Genomic DNA, 10,870 nt, shown 5'->3' with positions numbered 1-10,870 from the left:
ACATATCTCACATTACTCATCTGATATGTATATACTGTATCCTTCACTATCTATTCTTCACTATCTATTGTACCTTAGCCGCTCTGTCACTGCTCATCCATATATTTTATACTTGTATATATATTCTCATCCCATTCCTTTACTAGATTGTGTGTATTAGGTTTTGTTGTGGAATTTGTTAGATATTAGGTTTTGTTGTGGAATTGTTAGATATTACCTGTTAGATACTGCTGCACTGACAGATCTAGAAGCATAATCATTTCGCTACACTCGCAATAACATCTGCTATTTAATTTGATAGATTTGTTATGCTTCATCCCTATGTAGCCTAGTGATCCTTTTCTGTTTAGGATCTACTGTAGAATTATAGAACACATCGGGCCAAATTAACTGTCCAGTGTAGATAGTTCTGAAAACAGCACAAACACATTAGGCCTTCAAACCCTACCACACAATCAGTTGTAATGATGGTATTGACGAAATTCTTTACACTATTTGAAACGGGTTTCAAAGTTTGTATGCTCAGTTTCCTGTTACATTTCAAGTGCCTATTTTTGTTCTGACCAAAAGGCGGCACTCAAGGGTGCATCTTGGAGTGTCTATCTCCAAAGCAGCATCACCTGTGAGCGTGGACTGCCTTGCCTTGCCTTGGACGGTGTATTATGACTTTTGGACAGGACACGCTACTTACTTTGGACGCCACATCACTGGGTAGGATTTACATTTAATAGACCTGACCCGATTTAAAACCACATTTAAAATAATAAGCTGATAGTCGAGCTATGTAGAACTGTTTTCCATGCTAGATAACGGGTCACTACAATATTTACCATTCTCATCATTGACGACGTCTAATGGCCAATGTCGTCATCCCACCTCCCACGAGCGCAGGCTCCGGTTGGATACCGGACCTGTCGATCACGGGCTCTCCCAAGTTCGGTTGCCCAGCAGCGTTTCTGATGCCCAATTGATGGACGAAGAGGAGTAGTCTCAAAAACCAGACCATAGGCAACAGCCGAAGCGTTTAACATTTGTGGGAGACTAGAAGAGGAGTATATAGATTACATGGGCAATGGAGAATAGCCTCTGCCTGTGCTTTACTAGGGTATAGCATTTCTTTAATATTATGTATTATTATTTATAATATTATAAATATCTCCATATTCTGCGACACCTTGCATTGAGCAAGGGTTCATTTCGACATGATGCGCCATGTAAGGGCAGAGGAGGACGATGTTATTACGGTGTAATAACGAAGAAGAGCTCACGAGTGGAATAACACTGCTAGCCAGTGCATCGCAGCTAGCAACATTGTAGCGTTCATCATACTGCATCTCTCCTGAATTTGGATGTTATTGTTTAGCGAGAGCTTGCGTTTGCGTTTCGCCTGCACCGGGAACGCTGACAAGGGTCGGGACTTGGTCGGGAGCATTTCGGTCAAATGCAGCGACTGAGAGAGCAGCAGCACCGAAGATCGGGGCGCGTGAAGGTGCACATGGACCTCTGAGAGGAATCCCGTGGATCTCGAAACGAACCGGCACATTTAACGTTTCATGTTTAGTCTAGGCCTACTGCTCTCACCTGGCACCCAGCGCGCTAGTCTATTCTCAACGCAGGTATTTTGTTGTTAGCGTTTTATATTTCTCAACTGGGTCTTTAAATTAGCCAGAATAGGTTATGAGGATGATGCCAGCTGATATCGAATCACTTCTCTGGGGAATATAAGGAAAGCGGTCCAACTGATCCATTATCATTAGCCAAATTACTTCTCCAGATTACCGTTTCATCAGTGTTTAACGATTAGGAACGGAACGCTTGGAGTTTAGATAGGACAGTTGGTTATTGCGGAGTAAGGTGCATCAGGCCATTTCTACGGTGCCACATAATTTGCAAATAAACAGAGAGCACACGTGAGCAACCCTATAATGCTACATACGACGCGCGGGTGTTGATTTGGATAGATCAAACCCTCTAGTCTATTTGGAAATGCGCATGTCAGTGTACAATCTAGAACTGTGACTCGCTCTGTTTAGTGTTTACTATGTCATGTAAACTCACTGCACGCTGGCGTGGGAGCGAAAGTAGTAGGCTATTTATTTAGCCGCGAATTGGCAGCCTTTGGAATAGAAACACGTCTATTTTTAAAACGGTACGTTTTCTGATTCTTTCTGTGGAAGCCGCTCAGCTGTGCCCTCGAATTCGCCTTAATCTGGGGCATGATCCTCGTGTGAGAAATCGTTGAAATAATCAGCGTCGGGGTGTCAACGAGGCTAGAGCGAGTAGGAGATTTGGCTAGATTATCGCTGGACTGCTATTTTGTTCCCTCGGTCGAACACTGACCGAACCGCGGCTTCTGATCTGCCGCCTTTTCCCTGCCCAAACTGCCACCGCAGAGCGCCTGGAATGCGACTTGGGGACCCTTTCTTCGTTTTTTCAAGGAGTTTGTCTCCGAGGACAACGGTTCTCTTGCAGAGTAAGAACGCAAATAATAGCTCATTTGCAATTGATAAAGTTAGTCTATAGCAATGACTGAAGCGAGTCCGGAGCGCTATTTTACGGTCAAACCTGGCGCATCAGAGAATGTGTTTTTTCCTTTAGAACTCAACTAAATTCACTGTTGGCTATAGTGTCGGGCAATGGATACACCACGGATGGACTAGGGGACTACACCTCGATCTCATCCAAGGACTACCGGTGAGGTTAGACACGATTACTCCAGTAACCTACTACTTCAGAACGGACGGTTAGTTCGGTTAACGAGCATCAGGCATTCTCCCCATTCTGCAGCCGGCAACGGATGATGTTTGAGCGAGGATGCTGCGCTTCCCCGTGAAGAAAATTCGGAAGCAGTTCAAACTCCTTCTGCTGCTTGTGCTGCTCACCTTTGCCGTGTGGTTCACCTACCTACACATCAATCAGGGCAAAGCTATCAAACTCCACTTCAACTACGGCAAAGGTACGACGCATTTAAAATTGCCTTTCGTGTGTGAAGTTGTGTTTTTGAGTGAGGTAGTGAGCGAAGTCATGTTTCATAGGGTTTGGCTTTCATGAACTTTGTCCAATGTGAATTGGAAATATGTATTTTTGATTTATAAACAATATGCAGTGCTGCTGGTGTTGTGGCTTCTGTGGATGTTTTTCTCTAATATCCTGGTTGCTCGGTTGTTTGTCACTTAGTGCCGAAGAAGTATCATTTCGCAGGAGTCGAAATAGTAGTGAAAACAACATCTCCTCATTAATGACTAACACACACAGTCAAATCGCAAGAGTTAATTCAACTCTTATAGGGTCAAATGTAACATTATTTGGGGGTTTATATGGTCCCACCCCCATTTTGTGTTAAAACTACTCAGGTCACGGCATTGATATTTTGGGAGTTAAAACTACACTAGGCCTAAATGGAGAAAATATCAAACTGACAGAGTTGCTTAATTTAACACACTGATCTGCCATTTTATTATTTTCAGTGTTGCTTTTAATCAACTCCCTTGCCATTTTACACTTGTCTGTGTTCTGAATTAACAATCAACTCCAGCAGAGTTCACTTCTCTTTCAATTGACTTCCTTTGAGTTAATAGGGTGTAAAGTCTTATTTTCATATTTCTTCATGTTTTACATTATGGTGGTTTGCAATGTGATATCCAATGTCTATTAGATCCAACTCTGCAGGAAGACATGCAGCACTTTCATACAACCCACAACGTGCATTTAGAATGCCTGTAAGAGTAGGGAAGAAAATACAGTACATGGAGACCACCTACACCAGTGGCGGATTTAGGTACCGGCGACATGGGCAGATGCCCAGGGCGACATCTTGCCGGGGGCTGGCACGGGGCGCCCACACACAAAAAAAATCAGAATGGTGACATTTGCACGATCGGTTTTCTATGGCTTATTTGCACATCACGTCAATGATATAATAGCACCGTGTGGGACTATGGGTCAATTAACCTTGTCGGAGTGGGCGCCCTGATTCTAGTTTGTGAGCCAGGCAGGCTACTGCCTGGGAAGGTCTCCCACTCAGAAGTACGAGGTGGGGAGGGGGGCGGGGGTAGGTTGACCTCAGGTCTCCCCACTGGAAGCCCAAGGTAGGGGGAGCAGGGGAATCTATCAAATAGCGCACCTCTAACTTTGTACAGTACTAATGCAATTAGTCAAATCAGTCACACTACGAAATGCCAAGGGAGCCCAGGGAGCCATACAAGCTAGAACCGCCACTGACCTACACCATGTAAACTGGAACAACTATCTCACTAATGGTTGCTATTAATCCAACCACTTACAGATTGGATTACTTTCTTATCTTTGTGTCGCATCAATGGACATGCGGAAACCCAGATATTGAAACAAACAATAAAAACATTCAACCTGCAGCATGCTGGGATATACCGGTTTTACAAGGAGGCCCCTCCCAACCTCACTGAATACAAAGTATTCTTGATGGAGTTAAAAGTACTCCGTCCCAATCAACTCCAGTTATCAACACTAACTCCAGGGAGCGTATCACTCTCTCGTATCACTCTCTTAAGATAACTCCCAGTAGAGTCAATTTAACCCGAACACTGTGATTTGAACTATCCTTGATTTACTGTGTACCTTTCCTCGCTCTCCAACCTCACCTATGGGCCCTGGTCAAAAGTAGTGCACTAAATAGGGGAATAGAGTGCCATTTGGGACGTAACATGGCTGTGTAGCGAGGCCAAGCCAAAGTGCAATGTGCTACAGCCAGGTTGAAAGAATGTAAATCAAAACGACATGTTGAACTGACATCTGTACCCAGTGGAAACCGCTGGGTTCTTAAAAGGCTTGTCACGGCTGTGTACATTGCTTTGGTGGCTTGACATGTTCCCCGTGAATGATGTAACGTGACACCTTGTGATTATTGAATCCTTGACATGTGTGTAACCCCCATATTGGTATAGGCTAAGTGCAGTGGAGACCCTTTTCCTTCTGATGTTCTCTGGCTGAGCGAGGGTTTTCCCTGCGCTAGAGCCTACTGATGATGACAGGTGTGTGTGTGTGTGTGTGTGTGTGTGTGTGTGTGTGTGTGTATGTCGCGTGTGTGTGTGTGTGTATGTCGCGTGTGTGTGTGTATGTCGCGTGTGTTTGAAAGGCCAGTGAGTGTTGTCCCAGCTTGTTGCTGCCTTACTGAAGGTGAGTGGGCTTTAGTTAAATGACAGGGGCTGGAGAGGCTTAAATTGTTCAAACAGATTGGCAGGTTTTGCATTCTTGCTATACTTACAGTGCCGTATTCACAACACTTGACTTTTTTCAAATGGTTGTTGTGTTACAGCCTGAATTTAGATTTTGTGTCACTGGGTTGCACACAATACCCCATAATGTCAAAGTGGAATTATGTTTTTAGAAACTAACAAAATTATAATGTGAAATGTCTTGAGTCTAAGTGTTCAACCCCTTTGTTATGGCAAGCTTAAATAAGTCAGGACAAAAAAAAATTCTTAACAAGTCACATAATAAGTTGAATGGACTCACTCTGTGAGAAATAATAGTGTTTAACGTGGTTTTTGAATTACTACTTAATCTCTGTACAACACACATACAATTATCTTTAAGTTTCCTCAGTGGAGCAGTGAATTTTAAACACAGATACAACCACAAAGACCAGGGAAGTTTTCCAATGCCTCGCAACGAAAGGCACCTATTGGTAGATGGGTAAAAAAAGCAGACACTGAATATCCTTTTGAGCATGTTGTAGTTATCAATACGGCCAGTCACTACAAGGATATAGGCGTCCTTCCTAACTCAGTTGCCAGAGAGGAAGGAAACCGCTCAGGGATTTCACCATGACGCCAATGGTGACTTTAAAACAGCTAGAGTTTAATGGCTGTGATAGGAGAAAACTGAGGATCAGGGCCTAAAATGAACACCTGCCACCCACCAAATGCGGGTAGATTTTGGCAATGGCGGTTAAGAATGTCTAACTCACCAGCCACGTTGGCGGGTGCTCACACACAGGGCTCTACAATGCAAGCATTTCTTACAAATAGTCAAACGTCAAGGATGAGCCATGTGCGAGTATTGATTTATAGCAAGATAAATGCTGCAGTAGATGTTTTCAAATGATTTCTACTGTTTTGCTTCATATCTGGTGATGCACAAAGAAATAGGACTGCTACTGTTATAGCTATCCCACCTCGCGCAGGAACACTGCCTGCCGGGTGGCTTTGTTCACTGTGAATGGCATTAAAGTTGGTCTAACTACTGAAGTGAGATATTACCCTCATGTTTTTTTGGATATTTACATTGTTTTGTTCACAAGTTAGGTTGTTTTTAAATGTTTGAATTCGTTTCCACTGCTAGCGAAGAGAGGAGATGTCGTCGCCCTCTACTAGTGAGATTCTCACAGGCACCTGTGAAGACTGGAATGGCCACGTTACCAAGGTAACCTTAAAGGGGCAGCTGAACATTTGTCTCGTCTGTGATATTTTGGTTTAATGACTCAGGTCTAAAAATACATAAATAATACATTCCTTTTATTAGAAACGTTACTTAACACGCTCGTCCATTTTGATTTGTGTTTTTTGTGTAATTAATGCAGCAAAAAATATTTTGTCAGGTAAAAAAAATATGAGTGGCTGGTAGACAAAGTTAGTTTTAGGCCCTGCTGAGAATGGATCAACAACATTGTAGTTACTCCACAATAATAAACTAAATGACAGAGTGAAAAAAAGGAAGCCTGTACAGAATAAAAATATTCCAAAACATACACCCTCTTTGCAATAAGGCACTAAAGCAAAACTGCAAAAACAAATGCCAAAGAAATTCATGTCTTGAATACAAAAGCGTTATGTTTGAGGCAAATCCAACACAACACATTACTGAGTACCACTCTTCATATTTTCAAGCATGGTGGTGGCTGCGCCAGGTTATGGGTATGTGTGTCATTGTCAAGGACAAGGGAATAGAGTTAAGCACAGGCAAAATCCTAGAGGAAAACCTGGTTCAGTCTGCTTTCCTACAGACACTGGGAGGCCAAATATACACTGGAATTGCTTACCAAGACGACATTGAATGTTCCTGAGTGGCCTAGTTAAAATTTTGACATAAAACGTCTTGAAAATCTATGGCAAGACTTGAAAATAGCTCTCTAGCAATGATCAACAACCAACTAGAAGAATTTTCAAAGAATAATGTGGAAATATTGTACAATCCAGGTGTGCCAAGCTCTTAGAGACTTACCCAGAAAGACTCACAGGTGTAATCACTGCCAAATGTGATTCTAACATGTATGGACTCAGGCGGGTGAACATTTTTTCTTCCAATTTGACATTACAGAGTATTTTGTATAGCAGGTTGACAAAAAAATGACAATTAAATATTAGTCCTACCTTGTAACACAACAAAATGTGGAAAAAGTCAATAGGTACTTTCTGAAAGCACCGTACATTAGTGTGTCTGAAACATGTCCAAATGTATTAGCCTATACATGTCGAGACAAATGTCTCTATCTCTCTCTCACACACACACACACACACACACACACACACACACACACACACACACACACACACACACACACACACACACACACACACACACACACACACACACACACACACACACACACACACACGTGTTCTCGCACACACACTTAAAGTCGATCAACAGGTCAGCAGTCCACTTAACCCACCGAAAATGTCCTTCATAGTCCAAGGCTTTATTAGTGTAATAATCAAGAATATGCAAAACAAGGACTCTAAAAAGTGTTTTAATATTCTTATCTGTTGGATGAAAATTATGGGTTGTGCTTTTTGAGTTTGTTGGTCATTTTTTTCTCTCCGTGCTTGTGTTAAGTCCATTATTAACCTGGGACAATTCTAGCTGTCTAGGAAAGCACATGTTGAGGTAAAACCCAATTTCTGCTTGTGCCTTATATTAATTTTGGCTAAACAAATCAAATGTACTCATACAGTGCCCCCTACCCAGCTATGTCAAACAACTGCTACCTAGTCAACTTCAAATTTTATCTGTTTAAAATGATCCATTTCTCGACGTAATTATCCGGGGTGGTCAGGTTTCTTCTCATTATCCTACATTAAATACGGAATTGGGATTATACATTTTTTTCAATTTGTATTTAACCTTTATTTATCCATGAAGTCCTATTGAGAATAGAACAGGGCAGTTCCAGCATTACGGATGTGACATGAGCACACAAAATCACAAACGATACTGAACAAAAATATAAACGCAACATGCAACAAAATGCAAAAATGTCAACGATTTTACCGAGTTACAGTTCATATAAGGAAATCAGTCAATTGAAATTAATAAATTAAGCCCTAATCTATGGATTTCACATGACTGGGCAGGGGCGCAGCAATAGGTGGGCCTGGGAGGACATAGGCCCACCCACTTGAGATCCAGGTCCAACCAACCAATCAGAATGAGTTTTCCCCCACAAAAAGGCTTTATTACAGACAGAAATAATCCTAATTTTTTTTGGGAAACTGAATTTATTCATGAAACTCTGTAAGTTTGTGAGTCTTAAGGTAAAACATGGATAGCCATTTCGAAGGAACAACAAAAACGATAATTTTGAAAAGACTGTCATTACTACTTTGGAGAGGAAAAATGACCGTTATGGATGTTACTCCCTCCATTATGGATGTCTAAAACACAGAAACAAATCTTTTCATCGTTCTATCTAAACAACACTACTGCCATGTTTGAGAAATGCATTTCTGCGTATATTTTCTATAATATCACATACTTTTCAAGATATCAACAATTGCTTCTCTAAAAGTCTAAAGAATACGTCACAGAACAAGCACACAAAATGTGGTGAATTTACATACTTCTGAAGCTAAGTTGGCTGCGTTTACACAGGCAGCACAGTTATGATATTTTTTCCCCACTAATTGGTATTTTGACCAATCTGATCAGCTCTGAAAAAGATCTAATGTGAAAAGATCTGATGTGATTGGTCAAAACACAAATGAATGGAAAAAAAGATCAGAATTGGGCTGCCTGTGTAAACGCAGCTCATATGATCCATCACATTCACAACTGTTATGGATGTCACAACACTGAAAATGGATATTGACAATATAAAAAGAGAAACCAATTATAGACCATATTAAACCTTGATGAAATCAAATCAAATGTTATTTGTCAGATGCGCCGAATATGACCTTACAGTGAAATGCTTACTTACAAAGCCCTTAACCAACAATGCAGTTTTAAGAAAAATAAGTGTTAAGTAAAAAATTTAAAAAACAAATAGTTAAAGAGCAGCAGTAAAATAACAGTAGCGAGGCTATATACAGGGGGTACCGGTACAGAGTCAATGTGCGGGGGCACAGGTTAGGAAAGTTAGCTCTGCAGTGTAAGATGCATGTTTTACAAAAACGTTTCCTAAAATACTGTACGTACGTAATGGATTTTACATTGCTACTCCCCTGAAAGACACTACCCAAGGGCCCCCCGGCCTGAGCTTTCACTACCTCCACGAGATCATTGGGAATTCCATTAAATCCTGAGGTGGCCCAGCTACTCACCAGAACTACATCACTCCAGGTCCCCCTGGCTGAAACCTACGTTGTATTTACCAGAGCGTTGGGAGCGCCACTCCCCCCCCGAGGTGGCCCAGCTGCTCTCCTGACCGACATCCATCTAGGCCTACCCGGGCAAGCCCCCAGAGCAGCCTAGCTCACCAGCAGATCGTCACAATTCCGCAGTGCACAGTCCACGACACCAAGGTCTGCACCCTCTTCAGCCAGAGCCTCGACTAGCCATAGTTAAGGAGGCGTCTGCTTCAGTTGTGGAGCCACAGCCAGCTGCTGACACGGGGCCTGTTCTGGCTGCCGTTGTTCTGGCTGGCTGCCGTTGTTCTGGCTGCCATCCTCTATGCCCTGTGAGGATCCCCTATTGGTCGAGGCAGATGCTCGTCTGCCCGAGGTTTGACTGTCTGCTACCCTGGAACCTTAAGCCACGTCTCTACCTCTGCCAGCTTCTGGCACAGACTCCTGCTCCCCCGGTAGGCTCCAAGTTTCCGGATATACCAGGCCCTTAGTCTCTGGCCCTAGTTGCAGGCTCACACTTCTGGCTTAGGCCCCTGGACTGCTGTCTTAGTACTAGGACCCCAGTCCACAGTCCCCTACACTAGCAGCCTCTAGGTATCCTACCCAGCTAGGCCCTACATTCATTTGCAGGTCTGCAGTGTCCTGCCCTTCTCAGATCACAGCCCCCTGCCTTAGTTGGTAGGCAGTTGCCTAGTCTGCCAGGTTTAGGGCCTCCTGCCCTACTAGGCCCTAAGTTAGCTGCCCCATTTGCGGGTCTGCAGTCTCCTGCCCTGCTCAGATCGCAGCCCCCTGCCTTAGTTGGTAGGCAGTTGCCTAACCCGCCAGACTTAGAGCCTCCTGCCCTGCTAGGCCACAAATGACCTGTGCTAGGCTCTCAGTCCTTAGCCCTCTTCGGCTCTCAGTCCTCAGTCTCCAGCTGTACTAGGTCTGCTGTCTCCAGCACTAGTCAGCCCTCTGTCCCTTGCCCAGGTGGGTAATCAGGCCTGGCTGTGCTCAGAGTTACCTTTCCTCTAGGAGTCCCAAAGCTCTATTGATCTCCTAGCACTCAATTGTTTTCCCTGTCAGGTCCAGAGTCAGTTTCCCTGTCAGGTCCAGAGTCAGTTTCCCTGTCAGGTCCAGAGTCAGTTTCCCTCTCAGGCCCAGAGTCAGTATCCCTGTAAGTTCCAGAGTCAGTTTCCCTGCCAGGCACAGAGTCATTCTCTCTATCAGGTCCAGAATCGTTCTCACTGTCAGGCCCAATGTTACCAGCACCAGACTCCCAGCCTTCAAGCGTCCTAGGTGCGCTGTCCCCAGACCTAGTCGACCTTCAGTCTCCTGCTCTGCCA

At 43.5% G+C, this 10,870-nt stretch overlaps 1 protein-coding gene across 1 annotated transcript in view; it reads left to right on the top strand.

Annotated features, from left to right (window-relative positions):
• The first annotated feature begins 978 nt into the window (after positions 1 to 978).
• The window catches only part of b4galnt4a (beta-1,4-N-acetyl-galactosaminyl transferase 4a), a 449,845-nt gene continuing 439,953 nt past the window's right edge, over positions 979 to 10,870 (top strand). The window contains exon 1 of the mRNA XM_071326839.1: positions 979 to 2,956. Coding sequence (XP_071182940.1) covers positions 2,815 to 2,956 — 142 coding nt within the window. The 5' untranslated portion in view covers positions 979 to 2,814. The remainder of the gene's footprint in view (positions 2,957 to 10,870) is intronic.

The sequence above is a fragment of the Salvelinus alpinus genome, chromosome 9, assembly GCF_045679555.1.
Source record: "Salvelinus alpinus chromosome 9, SLU_Salpinus.1, whole genome shotgun sequence".
Classification (NCBI taxonomy): domain Eukaryota; kingdom Metazoa; phylum Chordata; class Actinopteri; order Salmoniformes; family Salmonidae; genus Salvelinus; species Salvelinus alpinus.
Note: the sequence above shows the minus strand (reverse complement) of the source record. Positions and strands in the feature narration are given on the sequence as shown.